Source organism: Neovison vison, chromosome 10 (assembly GCF_020171115.1).
Source record: "Neovison vison isolate M4711 chromosome 10, ASM_NN_V1, whole genome shotgun sequence".
Classification (NCBI taxonomy): domain Eukaryota; kingdom Metazoa; phylum Chordata; class Mammalia; order Carnivora; family Mustelidae; genus Neogale; species Neogale vison.
Window position 1 is genome coordinate 6,887,532 of NC_058100.1, and position 21,402 is coordinate 6,908,933.

The 21,402-nt window shown below is 41.2% G+C and overlaps 1 protein-coding gene across 2 annotated transcripts in view; it reads left to right on the top strand.

The window, feature by feature from the left end:
* Positions 1–21,402, top strand: part of DDR2 (discoidin domain receptor tyrosine kinase 2) — a 148,489-nt gene that overhangs the window by 102,219 nt on the left and 24,868 nt on the right. For both annotated transcript variants that reach the window (XM_044266759.1, XM_044266758.1), the window contains 5 exons: positions 11,252–11,354; positions 12,783–13,014; positions 13,323–13,470; positions 13,853–13,958; positions 17,778–17,961. In XM_044266759.1, coding sequence (XP_044122694.1) covers positions 11,252–11,354; positions 12,783–13,014; positions 13,323–13,470; positions 13,853–13,958; positions 17,778–17,961 — 773 coding nt within the window. The remainder of the gene's footprint in view (positions 1–11,251; positions 11,355–12,782; positions 13,015–13,322; positions 13,471–13,852; positions 13,959–17,777; positions 17,962–21,402) is intronic.

Below are 21,402 nucleotides of genomic sequence, written 5' to 3' on the forward strand. Positions count from 1 at the left end.
GGGCATTTATGAAGTAGGGATGAGACCAGTGTGCTGGGATCTAGAGAGTGGAGATGTGGGGGGAGCCCAAGGTGAGGCTGGGGAGGGAGGTAGGCAGAGGTCCGATCCTGCAGACCTCATGGGCCACACAATCCCAGAAAGTCCCTAAGGCAGGTTCTTGTCAGAATAGGGTTTTAGGAAGCTGTCATGGGCTGCCATGTGGGCAAGGGCTGGCGGAGGAGCCGGGAAGATGAGCTAGATGGCATGAGAGAGGTTCAGCTGTGAGGAGACGAAGAGGAGGGCCCCCGAAATTTGCAGGAAGTAGGAGTTGTGGGATCTGCTAATAGACCTGATGACAGACTCCCAAGGGACAGGTTTACTTCTCACTCCTTGACTGCCTCCCCGCAGGAATAAATGTGTTGTCTGTCCTTCCTGTCCCGGTCCCCAGGTGTGCTGTGTCTCGGGGAGCCCTGCCAGTTTTTGTCCTGGCGTTGCCACTGCTGTCTACCTGTGCTTGGGTGACGGAAGGCCTGGAGGGGATAAGAAGTTGGGGCACACCGACAGAGTTAGAATTGTGGTTTTTTGTTTTTTTTTTTTTTTTCATGTGGAGAACTAAAGTCTCCTTTTGTACCTCAGTCCTTCTAGTTATGAAACTGGGGCTGCGTCTGAGTCCTCTGGAGGGCTGGTGACCGCATAGTTGGTTAGGCTCCCCCTCAGAATGATTCTGTTAGGCTGGGGTGGGCAATGAGGCTTTGCATTTATAGCAAATTCCCAGATGGGGGTGGGGCTGCTGGTCCCTGAGCAACTTGGAGGCTAGGCCCAAACACAGTCATAGATAAGGGAGCAAAGAGCCTTGGGACAGGGGTGAGGGAAGGAGGGGGAGGGCAGGGGATGTGGTACACCGCTGACACTGAACAGAGTATCCTAGGTGGGATCTCTGTCCCTCTTTCTCTTCCTTTCTTTGTTAACTATGGAAAGTACCTACATAGTTACAGTCAGAACACAGAATAGACAGGATTCCTGAACCCAGGAAGCATCGACACACGTTTCGTAATGATGGCTCAGCTACAATCAGCTCTGTTAAAACTCCTGGTTGCTGTTCCCAGGATAAGCAGTACTTGGTGGAGAAGTTATTTGCAACAATATCATGACTCACCCCACGCGACCCTCTTTCCCCATTTCTGGTTTACTTTAGATGTTCCGAGAAACAGACGTTCTTACTACACTTGTGGCCCAGGGACTGGAGATGCTTGAGAGTCAGGAATGAGAGCCCAGTGGGACTGTGAATGTGGATGTCTCTGGACTTCGGAGTGACCCCAGAAAGTCACCATGTGTCCAGGCTGGAAGGGACTTGGGAGCAGTGATTCCTTAGCCTGAATGCTCAGCAGGATCACCTGGGACATTTTTTAGATCTGCAGGTTCCTGGGACGTTTCAGATGTCCCGAAGTCTCTAAGACGGGGTTCTTACCGGATGTTCTACAACCTTCCCAAGCAAGTCTAGAGCGAGTGGTTGGTCCATGACCGGCTTTTGGGAACCCCTGCCTTGGAAAACATCTGATGCAGCCCTTGCTTTTCACATGAAAAAACTGAGGCCCAGAAAAGATGTGAACTTTGCTCAGATCCTGGAGTGGATTTGAAATCTCTTTATTTTCAGAGGTTGTATAGCTGAGAGGGCAGTCTTTAGAGTCAGATTCTAAAAGTGACTTAGCATCTACTCAATGAATGGTCTTGGGCAGGTTTTTAAAAAGATTTATTTATTTATTTATTTATTTTGAGAGAGAGAGAGAGAGGGAGGGAGCATGAGCAGGAGGAGCAAGGAAGAGGGAGAGAGAATTCCAAGCAGACTCTATGCTCAGCACAGAGCCCTACATGGGGCTTGATCTCATGACCCTGAGATCACGACCTGAGCCGAAACTAAAAGTTGGTCTCTTAACCAACTGTGCCACGCAGGCACCCCCTTGGGCCATTGTTTAAACTCTTACCCATAGATGGGTAATTGGTGAGAAATATGAAGTAATAAGTGAGAAAATACCACACTGTTTGACACTGGACAAATGCTTTTATTTTATCTTATTTTATTTAAATTCAGTTAATTAACATATAAGGTATTATGGGTTTCAGAGGTAGAGGCCAGTGATTCATCAGTCTTACCTAACACCCAGTGCTCATTACATCGTGTGTCCTCCTTGACGCCCATCCCCCAGTTACCCCTCCCCCTTTCCCCCACGAATGCTTTTAAAGGGATGCTATTATTACTGCACTTCATCAAATGTAAGACACTCCTGACTGTACCATGTCTCACTGTTTTGTGTAACTCTAAGAAAAAAAACCCAGACAGTTGAGCTCTGACTCACCATTTGCTTGTAAGATGCATTCCGATTTCAGATATGTTAACGTGAAAAATAATAGGAAATGCAGTCTTTCACTTCTCTTTCCTCAACCTGCACAGATTATTCCCATCACTAAATTAAATACTTTGATGCCGGAAAGAGAAGCATACTTAGTGTGTTTGAGGAACAGCCAGGAAGCTAGAGTGGCTAGACGGGGGGGATGGGTGTGCTGGATGGGGGTCCAGGACAGCTGAAGACCAGCTCTGCAGGTTCCTGGAGACCACACATGGCATTTTGAATATCATTTTGAGTGAAGTGGGAAATTCCTGGAGGGTGATGAGCAGAAGAGTTACATGGTCTGACTTACATTTTCACAGATACATTAGGCAAGGTGGAGAAAAGGAAGTCTGGCAGGGTGGGGGATTATTGTTCTATTCTTGTTGAGAGGAGGTGGTGCTTTGACCTAGAGTGGTAGCAGCGTAAGTGGGAAGTAAATGGGCTATGGGAACTTTTTAGGGTGGCTAACAGGATTTCTCATCAGCTGATGGGGTGGATATGGAGTATGAAAAGAGTCAAGGGTGGCCTCAAGATTTTTGGCTCAAGTAATTGGCAGAATGGAGTTGTTTGAAATGGAATAGTCTGGAGGGGAAAGGTGTGTAGGGAGACATATTTTACTCAATTTTATCCTTATTCCTAATCCATATCTATCTCTTTTTTAAAATCAATATTATGAGCACCTTTTGTCTCCCCAGATGTGCAGTGAGAAATAAAATTGAAGAAGATATTATCTCTCTGTTCCCCCTTTTACCCTCCAAGAAGTTTGCCATCTGAGGGGGACATCAGACTTTCACACAAATAATTATATGACAAAGTACTATGTACCTAAGGCTACAAAACAGATATTAAAAATGTTGGAAATTGGAGGAAGGAGAATTTAACCAAAATTGGTACTATTCTTTCCCAAAACCATTTGGTTTAGCTTTGTCCAGGTTTGTTACAGGGCAATGGGACAATGCTGAATAATAATTTAAGCTAGTCTATCCACTTCGGGTGTGTGACCTCTGTGCTGATCTGAAACAACCAAAAAGACCTTTTCTTGTTTTCCTGTCCCTTTTCCATGAAACATCCACCCTCTAAGAGTCACTGGGCTCACTGTCTTCCTCCACTCAGGCCTCTGCTCAAAGTACCTCATCTGAGAGGCCTTCCTTATCTCTTTACAGGAAAGTGCACTTATTTCCTTTCCACACTTGTTTTTTTTCATAGCCCTTACCATCTTCTCTCATCTTACATTTGCCTGTTGTCTGTTTCCCCACACTACAATGCAAACTCTGACACAAGGCACTTGTTTTGTTTATGGCTATATTCCCATAGTGGTCCAAAAAAATCACTGAATGAATGAATGAATGAATGAGAATAGGAACTCAAGGATTGCATGGACTCGAAAAGTAATAAGCAAATATGCAGAATGTCATGCTGGGGATGGAGATAGGACTGGATTCATGAACAAAGCTTTGGTTTCAGAAAGGAAGGACAAACTCTTACTAATCTGCAAGACTCTGCCTCGGCTTGACGTGTTGGGAGGAACAGCCTGCATCATGTTGCGGCTGTGGTAAAAGCAGAGGGGGAGATGGACCATGAGAGACTGTGGACTCTGAAAAACAATCTGAGGGTTTTGAAGGGGCAGGGAATGGGAGGTTGGGTGAGCCTGGTGGTGGGTATTATGGAGGGCACGTATTGCATGGAGCACTGGGTGTGGTGCATAAACAATGAATTCTGGTACACTGAAAAGAAATTAAAAAAATTAAAATTTAAAAAAGCGGGGGGGGCACCTAGGTGGCTCAGTGGGTTAAAGCCTCTGCCTTCGGCTCAGGTCATGGTCCCAAGGTCCTGGGATCGAGCCCCGCATCGGGCTCCCCGCTCAGCGGAGAGCCTGCTTCCTCCTTTCTCTCTCTCTCTGCCTGCCTCTCTGCCTACTTGTGATCTGTCTGTCAAACAAATAAATAAAAATTAAAAAAAAAAGCAGAGGGGGACTGTCTAGTACATTGGGACTCATTTTGGATTTGGACTGCTTAATAGCTGTGGGACTTTAACTGGTTTTTTTCCTCGTGTATAATCTGAGAATAATAACACAGGCCCTGTCTACCATGTAGGGTTATTGTAGGGGTCAACAGGTAGAAATAATGGGACACCACTTTGAAAATTGTGAAGAGCTGTATTTTAGGAGTCAAGATAGCAATTGGGGGCACCAGGACATGAATGATAGCCAAAGGGGCAGGGGTTTCCTGCCTTGGCTAGCCAGGCTCCCTCCCCAGAAAGTCCTTGAGGGAATTATACACATAGAGAACAATAACAAAGGGAAAGCAAAGGTCTAGTTTATTAGTAGCTGGCTTGTGTCCCAAATGCCAATGTGAGTGTTCTGGCAAACTGGACTGGGTCATGTGGCATGTGGGATAAAAGTGTCCAGAAACTTCTCCTTGCCATTAAGTCACTGATTCTGAGAGGCACTAAGTACCAGGGTTAACACACTTAGCATAGGCTTTGAATCAGGGTATGGCCTTCACGGCATGGAGGGGTGGACCACAAGAGAAGGCACACCCTGTGAGTGATTTCTGAAATGTTCATTGACCTCACTCACTGGTAATTTTGGCCTCACTGGTGTCCTGTATCAATATTTCCTCATCCTTACTCCTCCCTTCAATTTCACATTCCAGAGGGTTTAGAATTTGAGAATTTGATGCTTCATTCCTGAACAGCCCAGAATTACACTTGAGATTCAGGCATAATTATTATTTGTAGAACCTGTCACCTCAGATGGAGAAATTATACATCTGACCAGATTAGACAAAATGATACTAGATCCCACGTTCCTCCCTTGACTCAAATTTGACTTGGAAAATGCAGTGGACAGGAACCCTAGAAGTGTTTCAGTGGGTAGATGGTCATGACTCTTGCCAAAGCAGCTGTATGGTTTTGCTTCATCATACTGTTTCTCAAAGTATCAAATGACATCATGGATGTTGTACATTGTCAAAGGCTCTTTCTGCATCTGCTGAAATGATCAGATGGTTTTTATCCTTTCTCTTATTGATGCAATATAGCATGTTAATTGTATTGCAGATATTAAACCACCCTTGCATCCTGGGAATAAATCCCATATGATTGTGGTGTGTGATTTTTAAAAGTATATTGTTGGATTACATTTGCTAATATTTTGTTGGGGATTTTGCATCTATGTTCATGAGAGAGTATATTCATGAGAAATGTTGGTCTGTAGTTCTCTTTTTTTGTGGTGTCCTTATCCAGTTTTGGTGTCAGGATGATTCCTTCCTCTTGTGTTTTTTGAAATAGTTTAAGAAGAGTATGTATTAACTCTTCTTTAAATGTTTGGTAGAATTTTCCTGTGAGACTGTCTTTTATACTGATTGGACTTCATTGCTGGTGATTGGTCTGTTCAAATTTTCTGTTTCTTCCTGCTTTACTTTTGGTAGTTTATATCTTTCTAGGAATTTATCCGTTTCTTCTAAGTTGTTCTATTTTTTTTCTAAGTTGTTCATTTTTTTGGCATATGGGTTTTTATAATCTGTTACACGTGTTTGTATTGAGGAAGTTCGTTTCTTTTTTTTTTTTTTTTAAAGAGCAAGCAAGCGGGAGACAACAGGGGAGTTGGGAGCAGAGGGAGAGAGAGAGAGAGAGAGACTCTTTTTTTTTAAAAAAATTTATTTATTTATTTATTTGATAGAGAGAGAGAGAGAACACAAGTAAGCAAAAGGAAGGCAGAGAAAGAGGGGGACACAGGCTCCCTGCTGAGCAATGTGGGGCTCAATCCCAGGACCCTGAGATCATGACCTGAGCCAAAGGCAGTGACTTAACCCACTGAGCCACCTAGGCACCGCGCGAGAGAGAGAGACTTAAGAAAACTCCATACTTAGCGTGGAGTCTGACTTGGGGTTGGATCTCACAACCCTGAACCCATGACCTGAGCCAAAATCAAGACTCAGATGCTTAACGACTGAGCCATCCAGGTACCCTGAGGAAGTTCCTTTCTATTTCTAGTTTGCTGACAATGTTTATCAGGAAAGGATGTTTGATTTTATCAAATGCTTTTTCTGTATCTATTGAAGTGATGCTACAGTTTCACTTTTTAGGTTTGTGATGAATTTCACTGAAAGATTTGTGAACGTCAAACCAACCTTGCATTCCTAGAATAAACTCCACTTCGTCATGATGTATTATCCTTTCTATATATTTTTTATTCAATTTACTAAAAGTTTGTTTAGAGTTTTTGCATCTATGTTGATGATGGTTATTAATCTATAGTTTTCTTATAATGTTTCTGTTTGGTTTTTATATAAGAGTAATGCTGATTTCATAGAATGAATGAGGAAATATCCTCTCTGATTTTCTGGAAGAGTTTGTTAGTGCTTGCTATTTTTTTCTTTCTGAAATATTCTGTAGAATTCAACAGTAAAATCATCTTGTCCTAGAGAGTTTTTTTTGTAGGAAGGTTATTGACCATATATTTAATTTTTTTAGAACATACAGGGATATTCTGGTTATCTATTTCCTTATAAGTGAGATTTGGTAGTTTGTATTTTCTTTTTTTTTTTTTAAGATTTTATTTATTTATTTGACAGACAGAGATCACGAGTAGGCAGAGAGGCAGGCAGAGAGAGAGGAAGGGAAGCAGGCTCCCTGCTGAGCAGAGAGCCCGACATGGGGATTGATCCCAGGACCCTGGGATCATGACCTGAGCTGAAGGGAGAGGCCTTAACCCACTGAGCCACCCAGGGGCCCTGGTAGTTTGTATTTTCAAGAAATTTGACTATTTTATCTAAGTTGTTGAAATTGTTGGCATAAAACTGCTTACAGTTTTAACTGTATATTTTTAACATCTGTAGTATCTGTTCCTCGGTAACTTCTCACATTCTCGATATTTGTAGTGTATTCTTTTTTCTTTCCCAATCAGTCTGGCTTGAAATTATTTTTTGCTTTTTCTTTTTAAATCTTGTCAAAGAACCAACTTTTGGTTTTAAGGAACTTTTCTGTTTTCTATTTCATTGATTTCTACTAATATATCTATTATTTTCTTTTTGTAATTACTTTGTATTTTTTAGTTGTTGTTCTACTTTTTCTAGTTTCTAAAGGTAAAAACTGAGGTCATAGTTTCAAGATCTTTCTTCCTTTCTAATGTAGGCTTTTACTATGGTAATTTTCCCCATAAGTACTTCTCAATTGGTATCCACAAATTTTGTTATGTTCTATTTTCTTTATCTTATAGTACAGAATACTTTCTAGTTTCCCTTTTGGTTTCTCATTTGACACATGGTGTATTCAGAAGAGTACTATTTAGTTTTCAAATATTTGGGGATTTTCCAGATATTTTTCCATTATTTATTTTTCTAAATAGTAATTACTTTGTGACAGAGAACATACTTTGTATGACATGAATATTTAAAATTTATTGCAGCTTGTTTTATGATTCAGAATATGGTCTATCTTGGTAAATATTGCATATGCACTTTAAAAGAATGTATTCTCTGTTGTTGGGTAGAGTTCTATAAATTTCAGTTATATAAAACTAGTGGATAATGTTGTTCCAATCTTCAATATCCTTACCGATTCTTCTGTTCACTTATTTTCCAATTATCAAGATGTAAGTATTGAAATCTCCATATATAATTGTGGTTTTGTTCAATTTTCCCTGCAGTCTTTTTTTTTTTCTTGCTTCATTTGTTGTAAAGTTCTGTTATGTGCATATTTAGGACTGTCATGTGTTCTTGATGAACTAACACCGTTATCATTGTGAAATACCATCTTTATTTATTCTGTTAAAATCTGCTATGTCTGGTATTAATATATAACCACTCAAACTTTTTTTTAAATAAAGTTTTTATGGTACATCTTTTTCATCCTTTTACTTGTAATTTGTCTGTGGTTTTCTGCTTTCTTTTCAATGAATTTTTTTTTATTCCATTTTATCTCTTGTTGATTTACTAGCTATAAATCTTTTTGAAAACATTATTTTAGGAGCACCTGGGTGGCTCACTTGGTTAAGCATCTGCATTTGGCTCAGGCCATAATCTGGGGATCCTGGGATTGAGCCCCACATCAGGCTTCATGCTCAGCAGGGAACCTGCTTCTCTCCTTCCATCTGCCTGCTGCTCTCCCTGCTTATGCACTCTCCCTCACTCAGTCAAATAAATAAAAATCTTTAAAAAAAACAGAAAATGCTATTTTACACTTGCTTTTGGATTTGTCATATACATCTTTAATTAAATAAAGTCGATCTTTAAGTGATATTATATCCCTTCATATAGTATAAAAATCTTCCAACAAGATAACTTCCATTTTTTCCTTTTCAGCCCTATGCTATTGTTTTCATGCAATTTATTTTTGTATATATTGTAAACCCCACAGTATATTGTTACTGTTTCTGTTTAAATAGTCAATTACCACTTAAAGAGATGTAAATAACATGAAACCCATCTTGTATGTTTACTATATAATTACTGTTTCCAGTGGGACATTTGCTGTCATTTTTATGTTTGGTCCTCTTTTCATAACGTGTTCTTTTACTCTGTCTGCTTAAAAACTTTTCTCCTTATCACATGTTTTAAGCAGTTGGATTATGATGTATTCTAGTGTAATTTTCTTCGTGTTTCTCATGCTTCAGGTCATTGAGCATCTTGGGTTTACACTTTCATCAAATTTGAAAAAAATTTCCACCATGTTTTATTTAAATACTTTGTTTTCCTCTCTCCCCTTCTTTAAGAGGTCCATTTACATGTGTATGAGGATATTTGAAATTGTTCAAGAACTTACTAACGTTCTGGTTTTTTGTTGCTTGATTGATTATTTGATTGATTTCGGTCATTGTTTCATTTTGGATAATTTCTATATCTGTTTTTAAGTTCACCAATCTTCTTTAATGTGTGATCTTCCTTTCATGTTATCCAGTGTCTTTTCTCACACAGTCAAGTTTCTTCTCTAGAAATTTGGTTTATATCCTTTCTATATCATAGCTTTCCTTATTTTTGTTGTTGTTATTATTTTTATTCAAGTATAATTAACATACAGTGTTATATTAGTTTCAGGTGTGCAATATAATGATCAAATAGTTCGACATTTCTCAGTTCTCAAGATTAACTATACTCTTTTTTTTTTTTAAAGATTTTATTTATTTATTTGACAGAGAGAAATCACAAGTAGACGGAGAGGCAGGCAGAGAGAGAGAGAGGGAAGCAGGCTCCCTGCCGAGCAGAGAGCCCGATGCGGGACTCGATCCCAGGACCCTGAGATCATGACCTGAGCCGAAGGCAGCAGCTTAACCCACTGAGCCACCCAGGCGCCCAAGATTAACTGTACTCTTGATCCTCTTTATCTGTTTCACCCATCTTCACCATGTACCTTCCCTCTGGCAACCACCACTTTGTTCTCTGTATTTAAGAGACTGGGTTTTTTTTGTTTCTTTCTCTCTTTCTCTGTTTTTGTTGTTTGTTCATTTGTTTTGTTTCTTAAACTCCACATGTGAGTGAAATTATATCGTATTTGCCTTTTCCCTGACTTATTTCTCTTAGCACTATATGCTGTAGGTCCAACCATGTTGCTGCAAGTGGCAAGATCTTATTATTTCATGACTGACCAATATTCTGTGTGTGTGTGTGTGTGTGTGTGTACCATTTCTTCCTTATCCATTCATCTGTCGTTGGGCACTATGGCTGCTTTCATATCTTGTCTATAAGTAATGCTGCAATAAACATACGTATGCATATATCTCTTCAAAGTAGCATTTGTGTATTCTTTCGGTAAATACCTAGTAGTGGATCATATGGTAATTCTTTTTTAAATTTTTTGAGGAACCTCCAAACTGTTTCCCATGGTGGCTGACCTTGTATTTTTGGACATGTACAATATAGTTATAACTGTTTGAATAGTCTTCTTCTTAAACTCTAACTTCTATATAAGTTCTGAATCAGTTTCAGTTGATTGATTTTTTTCTCATTAAAAGTTCTATTTTTCTGCTTCTTTACATGCCTGCTATTTTTAAAATTGCTTCGTACATATTTACACTAAAAATGATTCATTATTTATCTGAAATTTAAGTTTAGCTAGGAATCCTGTGGCCTCTCCAGACTCTTCTCTTTGTCTCCTTGATTTGGGGAATCCTCTAGACTGTGCCTGAGTTCTCACTCACTGTGCTGCAACCTGACTCTGTCACAGCAGTAAGCTGGTGCCACTGTAGGACTCATGTTCTTTGTCCCCAGTCTCTCAGGGATGTCGTTGTATTGAAACCCAGTCTTTTGTATACTTTGTCCATTTTTTGGTTGTTTCACCCAGGAGAGTAAATCTGGTTCCTGTTACTCTGTCTTGGCTGAAGGTAGAAGTCTCTCTCCAGAGGTTATTATTTTTAGCCAGAGGCCAAAACATGGTGCTGATGAGGGCCAAAGCTGTGTGTTTAGTCCCTTCATAGGAGAGTTTGTTGGCTTCACACCATAATTTTGTGCTATCAGCTACCTAGAAAAAAGAATGCTTTGGATCACAAGTGGTACCTAGTGACTGTGAAGATGATTCAGCACAGTTGGGAAACTGGTTAGAAGTGCACATCTTCTAATAGGGAAATGGGGGGGCATGGGCTTGTTACCAAATAAAAGGATAAATCAGCACACTGAATTACGTTACATTACTTGTCAGATTTTGAACCAAAAGATAGGTGTGGCTGAAGGTCAGTGCTCAAGGGATTGGATGCTAATAAGTTTGGAGGCAGGGTCAGGGAGAAAAGCCTGAGAGAGTCAGGGTAATCAAACTGGGGTCATAGAAAGGCTTTGAAAAATTTAAGCCCCCTGTTTCCCTGTCCAGCAATCAATTATGTTATTCCTAAAAGGGGCAGGGGATCTTTAGAAATAAGAAGAAAAGTATTTCCTCTCTTTTTTTCTTTGGTCTAGCCATATGCCGCTATCCTCTGGGCATGTCAGGAGGCCACATTCCAGATGAGGACATCACAGCTTCCAGTCAGTGGTCAGAATCCACAGCCGCCAAATATGGAAGGTGAGGATGGATACCCCAAGAAAGCATAAATCCTGAGTTGGGTACATTTTCTGACTCAAGGAACTCGGGAAGAAGGGTGGTATTTAATGGGACCTGGGAGGCGTGGGAGAAGAACATCAAGTGGGCCTGTCCTGTTATGTATGTTTTCAGAAAGAGAATTCAGGGCTGGGTGCCATGTGCTGGCCTAGCAACCCCATCCCAGTCACAGGGTCTTGCATGGCACTACCCACAACAGATGGGTTCATTGATATGCAGTGGATTTTCTTTCCTCACCTTCTCACTGTGAGCAACTGCAGGAAGCTGGTGACAGTGGTAGGTAGGGGAAGATGCAGATGAGATAGGACACTGGGAACTAGGAGACTCAGTCCTCCTCTCAGTGGGTGTCTGTGAAACATCACTCACAGTGCAAAACATGAAGGCTTTCAGCATATGATGAGGCCTTCAATAAATTCTTCCCTTCTCTTAAGGATACCTCATAGAAGGGCCATCCTCATCCATAAAGATTATGGTGGGTTCCTAGTGGCCTAAGCAGGGGTCCTCTAAAGCAATGAACTCCCTTGTCAAAAACGAGTCTGCTTGTTAGGGCATAATCCTCCTCTTCCTGGAATCTAATTCTTTTGGTGTAGAGTGTTGATTTCTGTTAAAATGGGATCACCCGTAAGAAAAGCAACCTCAATAAACCTTCCCCATAATTTCTTAGTGTGAAAGATGAGAGTGATGGTTGGTGGGGTTGGAACAGTGATGAGTAGGTGACATCTGTGAGAAAAGGGACATTTTAGGGAAGAGGGAAAGTGGTAAGAGGCTCCCAAAATAAACCTTACACTGATTTCACAATTTTGTTCACTGGTAGCTCAGCTTGGAGGTAATAAAATGAAAGCAGATTATTTACTGCTCCCCTGACACACTCCTGCCCCTCACTCTCATCATGGGTTCTCATGGCTTTTTGCTGGGCTGCCATGCCCATCCCGTTGGTTAAAATTCCACTGCATTACATAACCCACACTGGGGATCTTATGATCCCTCCCTCCTCCTTCCTATAACTTGATATCCAAGCAAGGAGTGGCCACCCTTGTTATGCTGGGACTGAAAGTGGAAGGGGGTGGTAAAATGACTCATGGGGGAGTATAGGGTAGAAAGGGTTTCATTTCCCTTGAGGTCTTTAAATCAGGATGAGAAATAAAGACTAAATCTGATCTGAAGGCCTCTAGGCCCTGGTGGTAAGTGTCTTTCTCAGTTTCGTAGTGCCCCAGGGCCAGGGGACTGACCACAGGTGGTAGCAGTCAGGCTTGAGGGGAGACCCGAAGAATCTTTTTAAAGTGGGGCTGCAGCCTTTTCTCTCCCCTCAGGACTGGGCAGCTGCTTGCTGTGGATTGGTAAACAACTCTGGTTTCATGGTTTCTCTTTGTCTTCCCAACCCTGTGTCTCAAGGCTGGACTCAGAAGAAGGGGATGGAGCCTGGTGCCCTGAGATTCCAGTGGAACCCGATGACTTGAAGGAGTTCCTACAGATTGACTTGCACACCCTGCACTTTATTACTCTGGTGGGGACCCAAGGGCGCCATGCCGGGGGCCATGGCATTGAATTTGCCCCCATGTACAAGATCAATTACAGTCGGGATGGCACTCGCTGGATCTCTTGGCGGAATCGGCATGGGAAACAGGTAGGAAGAAGAGACATCCAGACCCTGAGATGTCCAGGACCATATTTTGACTTAGGCTAGAAGAGGAAGTACACAGGCTGTCTTGTAGGTATGTGCACACACAGACCTGGCATGCCCTTGTCCATGTGGGACCGAGGATGAGGGAGGGCAAGGTGGGAGGACCAGGAGGAATATCGAGGTTGCTGAGAAAACTAAAAGGATACATTCTGCTCCTTCAGTTCAAAAGAGAGGGTCCCTGAAAGGCTTGATAAGGGAGAGTCAGCATAACCTGATAGCATCTTTCCCCCCTTTCTCTTCTCTTTCCTCAGGTGCTGGATGGGAATAGTAACCCCTATGACATTTTCCTAAAGGACTTGGAGCCACCCATCGTGGCTAGATTTGTCCGCTTCATTCCAGTCACTGACCACTCCATGAATGTGTGCATGCGGGTGGAGCTCTATGGCTGTGTCTGGCTAGGTAGGTTTCCAGAGAGAGAGAAAGCTTATAGATCTTATTAAAAACCCCAGCCCCTGGAAAATAAAGGCAAACAAGTCAGAAAGGTATGGGATTAGTCATCTCTGGACTGAAGTGATTCCTCTAGGCTCGAGCCAAGAAAGGACATTGTTCCTTCACCAACGTCTGGTGCTCTCTACATTAAATGATGCAATCTGAGTCATTTCAGTGACTGCCACTGAGGAGTGCTCCTTGGCAGTGCTCCCTTTGTGCCCAGATTGAGTTCTGTGCAGACGCATCGAACAAGATTTCACCCATGAAGTCTTGTGTAGCTCCCTGGGATAGTTGGTCTAAGCAGTGGGTGCCTTTCCTTCCTAAGGCACTGACACACCTGTTTCCTTGGCAGATGGCTTGGTGTCTTACAGTGCTCCAGCGGGACAGCACTTCGTACTCCCTGGAGGCTCCATCATTTACCTCAATGATTCTGTCTATGATGGAGCTGTTGGGTACAGGTAAATTCTGGGAAACGTTGCTTATCAGAATGGAGAAGTGGCCACTAGAAGAGAATAGCATTTTATTATGGTTTTGGATTAATAATTAATCAACTGGTCAACTAACTGGTGTTTATTTAGACTCTGTATTAGGCATTGTGAGATAATTTAGATGAAGTAAAATAGGGACTCTTTATTTGCAAGGAACTGAGGTCCTAGTTTGGGAAGACAGGGGAAACAACAAATTACACAAAGTGAGAACTGAAATTGTGGTATAGTTCTAAGAATGGTTATCTATATATATATATGCCCTTAAAACAGGACATAGGGTCTGACACAAATAATGGCCTACTTGTAGAGATGAAAGACCAGAAGAACTGAAGTTATAAGTATACTAAATTGGACAGGTCAAGAAGTTCAAGAAGACTGTACCCCATAAATGGAAATGCTTTGGAAGTCATGAAAAGGACACTCGTAAGGCTTACGATAGACAAGGAGAGTTTCTAGGGTGATATGATTTAGAGCGGAGGACGTGGGCAGAAAAGTGCAGAGGAAGGGGAACAAGGCTGAGGACAGAAATGATCTGACTGTAGCAGAAGCTCGAGCTGGGAGCAGCAAAGACGGCCAGTGTAGTCCTGAAATGGGCCTATGGAGGGCCATGGTGGAGGAGTTGGACACAGTAACAGGGTTGGATGAGAGATGTTCCTCCTATATCACTTCACTCTGAGCCTTGCGACTGTTCTTCTAGTCCACTTGGACACTTTTCTCTCTCTTAGCTTGGTCTTTGTCTGCAAAGATTGCGCCTGGAAGAGAGATTAAGTCCAGACTAGAGAATGGAGATTTCTAGTGGTTGAGAGAGGAAGAAATTAGTCTCTGGAAGGGGAGTGAGGGATTACAGGACGTCCATTGTTTTAGGTGTGAAGAATAAACTCCTGTCCTCCATGCCTCCCCCCCCCCCCCCGCAGCGCCCCGGCAACTGCCATCCCCTCAGTGAAGACCTGACTCACCCAGTATTTGATTTCCAGCTACTTCCTTTCCATCTGCTTAGTCACTGTTGTTTTCTGTTCACTTAAACTGTATGGGCATCATTTCATTCAGCCACTCCCCAACTGACATTTACTCAAGGTATAGAGGACATTGAGATCAGCTTAATCCATTTTAGATTCATAAATCTTTGCTAATCCACTCTTGCTACCTACAACGAATTTGGCCAGACTTGGTAGGTATTCAAAAATATAAGGAAGTCCTGGATCCTACCTTAAAGAAGCTCCCGGTTAGGAATGGGGACTAGGGCAGGAAAGTACAGCACTAAAAGTGAAAACACCTGGATTCATGGCATGAAAGTTATTTCCATTTGCTTAAGTTATAAAAATGTATTAGAAAAGCATTTTTTAAAGGTAAAGTGCTAAATACATGTAAATTTTATCTGATTTGGAAAACCAGCAAAGATATGATGGAATAGCTGAAGCTAAAGTGGGCCCCAAAGGATGGGTAGAACTTTCATAGGTAAAGAATCTTGAAATGGCATTTGAGGCAGAGTGCATAGCACAGGAACAAAAGAATCACACTTAAAGTTTAGGGAAATGTCTGCTAAAGATCAATCATTTAGTTAACCATCAGCGATACTTATGTAGCAAGATAATAGATGAGAAGCATGACTGGGCAGATGATGTCATATTTTGGAGGAACTTTAATGTCAGGGCCAGGAAGAAGAGGAGGAGGGGGAGTTGTTTTTTCTTCATAAATATAACTATCGACAGGACAAGTCATTGAAGATTTTTAAAGCTGGAGAAGGGCAAGACTGGAACTGTGCTTTAAACAGATTAATCAAGCAGCTCACAAAGGTTAGATTTGAGTCAAAAGAGGAGGTGATGGGGGACATTTTCTAATTGTGAACTCTGTCCATTGAAAAGAATGAAGGACTAAGGCCAAAATGGTGACTGTGGGAATGGGAGGAGGAGACATTCACATAGGGACCATTTGCAATCTGACTGTGTGAGACAGTTGGGTGAGGAGAAGAGGTAGATGAAACCTTGGGTTAGCATTTATTCATCAACAGTCATACTTTGGTACATATGGTGTCCCAGGCACTTTCACTGAGCCATTAAGTGTGAAAGATTATAATGGGCAGAAATGGGAAACTTAGGTGAAAGATTTAGTTTAGAAAGGGGTGGTGATGGATTTAGTTTGGGATATAAATTTAAGGGAATAGCAGGACATTCAAATGGATAAATAAGGCACTGTTACCAGGGAAGGTAAAGAGGAACTGCAGAGATTTCAACACAATCACTTTCCACTTGTTAACTGAGATAGTGAGGTTATCTCTATGGAGTGTGCCTGGGTGATGAGGTGTAAGCTACCTGATTCAGAATCTCGGTAATAGATAGTTTTAATAGTAAAAGTTACCTTTTTACAGAAGTAATACATGCTTGTTGTAGGAATTCTAACAATCTAAAGGATATGAAGTAAACCGGGAAAGTTTCTTTCCTTACCCATCCCCATTTGATTTAATTTTGACTAAAAGAAATTAATTTTTCATTTGTGTTGCTTTTCTTAAGTTTCATGGGGATTTATTATTATGGGGACAATGGGAAATATATTTATTGCAAGTAAACTTATGTTCTCCTAGCCTTCTGATCTGTAGAGAGAAGAAAAAGATGGCAAATCCTTGGAAGGGAGATCCAGGCTCTGGTCACTGTGGATAAGGCCAGTCAAATTTTATAATTTGCCCAACATTTTTCAATGAATAAATAAATTTAAAAGTGCGTCTGTAAGGCTGGCATAATCACTCAATTTTTCTTTTGTGAATCCACAACTTAAACATAAACTCAAGGGGCACATGTATTATTGCTTGAGGGTGAGTATCCCAATCTCTTCATTTGAGAGACTCCTGACTTAACCATTTGAACTTGCAATGCAGAGCATGAGGACAGTGAAGTCCCAGTGGATGAGTTCTTGCTCTGTCTCTCCATAAAAAGAAGGCCAAATAGAAATAGAAAGCTAAAAATAATAGCCAAATTAACATAAATACACAATCATCCCACATACCAATCAAGCAGAGCCTTACAATCAGAAGTGGAAAGCATGCCAATCTAGAAAACAAGACTAAATCCAATGCCTTAAACCCTCATGTAATTCATGTGTTCCATTCTATGAATCTGTATCCTACCAATTTAATTAAAATTACATATAAATTAGTATTTAAGTTTGGCATTGATGACCTTTCCCCCCTTTAGTTTGACATCAAATTGGAATGTTGGATGTGGGGTAGAAGAGGGCATGGCTGGCTTCTGTGGAATTGATTCACCGAAAAATGACAACATACAGTCAAAGGAGAGTCAGAAAAATTTCCAACAAGCTCTGGGACTATTTATTGAGTGATGGTCAAGTGCTACTACCTACTGTAGTGTTCATTCTATGCATCCATCCATCCATTCATTTGCTTGTTAATGGATTAATTAATCAAATGCATTTGATAATACTGAGTTAGTATATAAAAACATTACATTCAGTCTACAAGAATAGGTAAGGATGCAATAGGTTATAGAAAGCTTTTCTTATAAAATGATAAAATATTGTTTAAAGCTTGGTTACTAAAGCAGTAAGCATTAAGTATTTTGTAAAATTCATTTATATGAAATTCTTTGTTCTCCATTGATGCAGGATAAATGCATTAATGCTATAAAATATACTGGATTTTTCATAATTCTTCAACCTTCAAGATAATCAACTCTCACAAAACCCAGGGTGAAGAAGCTGGGTATAAAAGCTCTTCCATGAATATGCAGTTAATTCCAGGTTCCTCTCTCCCTTTCCGTTCTCTTCCCCTGGCCTGAGCAGCATGACTGAAGGGTTGGGCCAGCTGACAGATGGGGTATCTGGCTTGGATGACTTCACTCAGACCCACGAATACCACGTGTGGCCGGGCTATGACTACGTGGGCTGGAGGAATGAAAGTGCTCCCAGTGGTTACATCGAGATCATGTTTGAATTTGACCGAATCAGGAATTTCACGACCATGAAGGTCAGTGGTGTTAGGTGTGGTGGAACATCTACAAAGAAGCCAAGATAATGGTGTAGTGAAAAGGCATGCTAGAAAGAACCTTGGGTGGTGTCAGCAGAACTGGATTCAAATTGTTATTTCGCCACTAATGAGCTACATGCATTTCCAAATCACTTCATCTCTGGGCTTCTTGCTCCATTTATAAATAAGGGGGTTAGACTAGGTCACTATTTCTCAATGTTTTCTGTTATTGTTCCAACATCAACGTCTACATACCATTAGGCACAGTGGGCCCAGTGTCTAGAGCCCACAATATTTTGAAGGCCTATGGAAATGTTTTAACTTCTTTTAATGTCAGGGGGAAAAAAAGAGCTTTTAGGGTCAAACATAATTTTCATCTGTTTTAACGACACAATTTCAAAATACAATTTTAATTTTTTATGGAGGGAGGGGCTCACAAAAGCAAAAGTAAATAGAACCCATGGAAATCATTTTATGGCCTTGCCCAATGCTCCTGAGGGACATGCTTTTATCAGTAAGGATGGCTCATTGCCACTCTAATTTTCAATGGAAGAATTGAGTATTTTGTATCTTGTCTTTGAAATGACTTTCCACATCTACCCTGTTTCTTCTATTCCGTGGTCACTGAGAAGTCATGACAGAAGGCTCCACACTCTTCTGTTTCCAGAGTTCTTTGTTTCCTATCTCTTGCAACAGCATATCTTCTGTCTGGTTGTTCTACCAGATTTCATGCTCTTCCAACCGGAACTCTAAGCTTGAGGAAAACTGGGGCTTAACAGTGGAAAGTCCTTTTGTTGAGTGTAAGGGAGACCCCTGAAGTTTTTGTGGTCCATGTATAACTCTTACTGGTTTATTGAGGAGAATGAGAGGATACCAGGATAAGGCCCAAGAGAGTGGGCATGTGAATTTGACCTCACACATGGACCCCTGTTCATCTGTTATTTCCCCTCTTCATAGACGGGTACAGAATATTAATGGCCAACAGATTGGTGATGCTGCCTCTGCCTAAATCCTCTTGGGATGATTTGCCATTCAGTGGGGGGAAGGCACCATTTATTTGCAAATGGAGATATGTAGGATGAGATGAGGACCCAGAAGAAGGAAATCTTTGATATCATTAAAATTTGTTATTGTTGGCACAAACTTGGAGTCAAAGAGGAAATCCGTGTCTGTTATATTACCCTCATATGTTAATGTGATAATATCTCCTAACTGGATTAATAGCTATTAGTTAAATGAGCAAACATTTAGGTTGAGAACAGAAGGATCAACACGGGCCCATCTGCCCTTATATTGTTCAAGGATGGCTTCTTGGCAGTTGTAAAAATGTAAGTGTGTGCAGTTGTGTGTCTAACACTTATCCTTCAGAGGGTTTTCTGGAGGGGGGAGGGGAATACGCATAGTGCTAAATATCTAGCTCCAGGGACAATTTATTTCTATTGCTGAATAGTGAGATACCCACATGCGCCTAAGAACAAATGTATCAATTCACAAAAATATACCATTGGGGTAATTTTTAGTCTCACAAATAATAAAATGTATTTTAAACTCTCCACAAAGTTTTAATATTTAGTCAATAGACCTTGATCTCCCTGAGTCCCCTGTAGCTCTGTCTAATTAGTTTATCACAGGTCAGAATTATTCAAAAGCTTATTCTGCAGTAAGCAGGTACCAGAATCTTCTCTGTCTTAGAGTCTGTCCTCTTGAGGCCAAACAAGTCTCTAGTGTATTTTAATTTTTCTGAGACAAATAAAATACAAAAAATGACTTACAGGTCGCTAAAATCTTCTAGAAAGTAGTTATTGGTTTCTAGGCAAATTACTGTCGTTCCCCGTGCCCCTTAAATACAGTCAAAGTATTCTATTGAAGTATATTACTGTCCTTTTAAAATGTATTGTATTTATTAAATAAATGTGTTAAGTCCACAGGGGAATGAGATTCTATACTATTTATTTGCATTCCAGGAGAATTCCCAAAACATCTGTAGGAGAGATTATTACCTCCCCCACAGGCTACTTATCCAACACTTTGCAGATTGCAAAAAAATCTGAAAAATCTGTTGAAGCTGTAGATGGTATTTTTTTAAGATTCTTTTTTCTTAGCTTTGCTCCATTGACTTGCGCTCAGTAAACTGGAACAGCTAATTCATCCCAAGGAAGATACTGACAGATGTTTTCATCGTTAAAACGTTTACAGGAAAATCCAAATGGAGAAGTCAAGGCGACTTGTTCCATTTCTGTGTGGCGTGGTATTGGTGCGGGCACTGGACTAGGAGTCTAGGGTTCTAGACCCCACTCTGTTGTTGACTGGCCACAGGCAGGTCATACCTACCTGAGCACCAGCTCATTAAGAAATAGAGAGTCTGAGTAGGTTTAGATTTTATTCTATTCTTTCAGAGTATCTCTGCTCATTTCTTCGATCATAACGTTTCTACAATCTTTGCTGCTGTTTCTTTAGCTAAACATAAATTCTGAAGGGTAGTTCTCTCGTTGCCCTCCAGAACACAGAGGAGGGTATCAAAGACAGTCGAAGGCTTACAACGCAGGCAGGGCCTAACAAAGACATTAAAATGCAAATAGCAAATATCTTCCCAGAATGGCAATGAGACATTTCCAGCCTATGAAGTCTTTTAATTCGGGGACTTGAGACCAGCACAGGTCCATTTTCCACGTACAACTGAGCCAGAGGAAATGTCAGTGAACAACCACGAGGGACCTGACCTAGTTACAAATATGCACATTCCATTTCTGAAGGATGTTGAGCACACCAAGGTGCTCCAGAGGAACTGTTGTGGGATCTTGGTTTCTTATGACCCTTTTACAAGCCATACAGATATCCTGGTGAAAGTGTCAGGGCAGCGGGGAAGAGAATGCAAGCGACTTTCTGTAAGACCTTCTTTTCTCATCTCAGAAAATATCCCTGAGGAAGATTCCATGTCCTCATCAGAATGGCATTACCTAAACTGAACTTCATCAAGACAGATTATGAAGTCTTGTGTCTCTGGCTGAAAAAATGCTAATACGCGGCCCTTGACCTGAGATTTTTAAAGAGAGAGATAGAATCATTTTTGGAATGTGTATTATTTCAGGTTTCTCAGTTAAACCTGTTGGAAGGAGTGGACTGGTTTAGAATGTACCTGGGAAGAAGGAAGCTGGAGGGTGTCCCCTTACCTCAGTTCAGAACCGTGTGTTTCTGAGCGAACAGCCAGTAAGTGTTAGGGAGGGTTAGAGACTTGGGAGTGTTAAGGGCAAGGAAGGCCCCGAGAAGATGCTGGTCTGACCCTCACTTAACAGATGAGGTGACAGGAAATGAGGTGGCTGGGGGCACACAGTTGCAGAGAGGTGACTGGGGAAGCCACACTGTTTTTAGGGGGCCAGACCAACGTCTCACAGCTGCTGTGAAGAGGATGGAAGGGCAAGTCCGAGAGACCGCAGAGCTAGT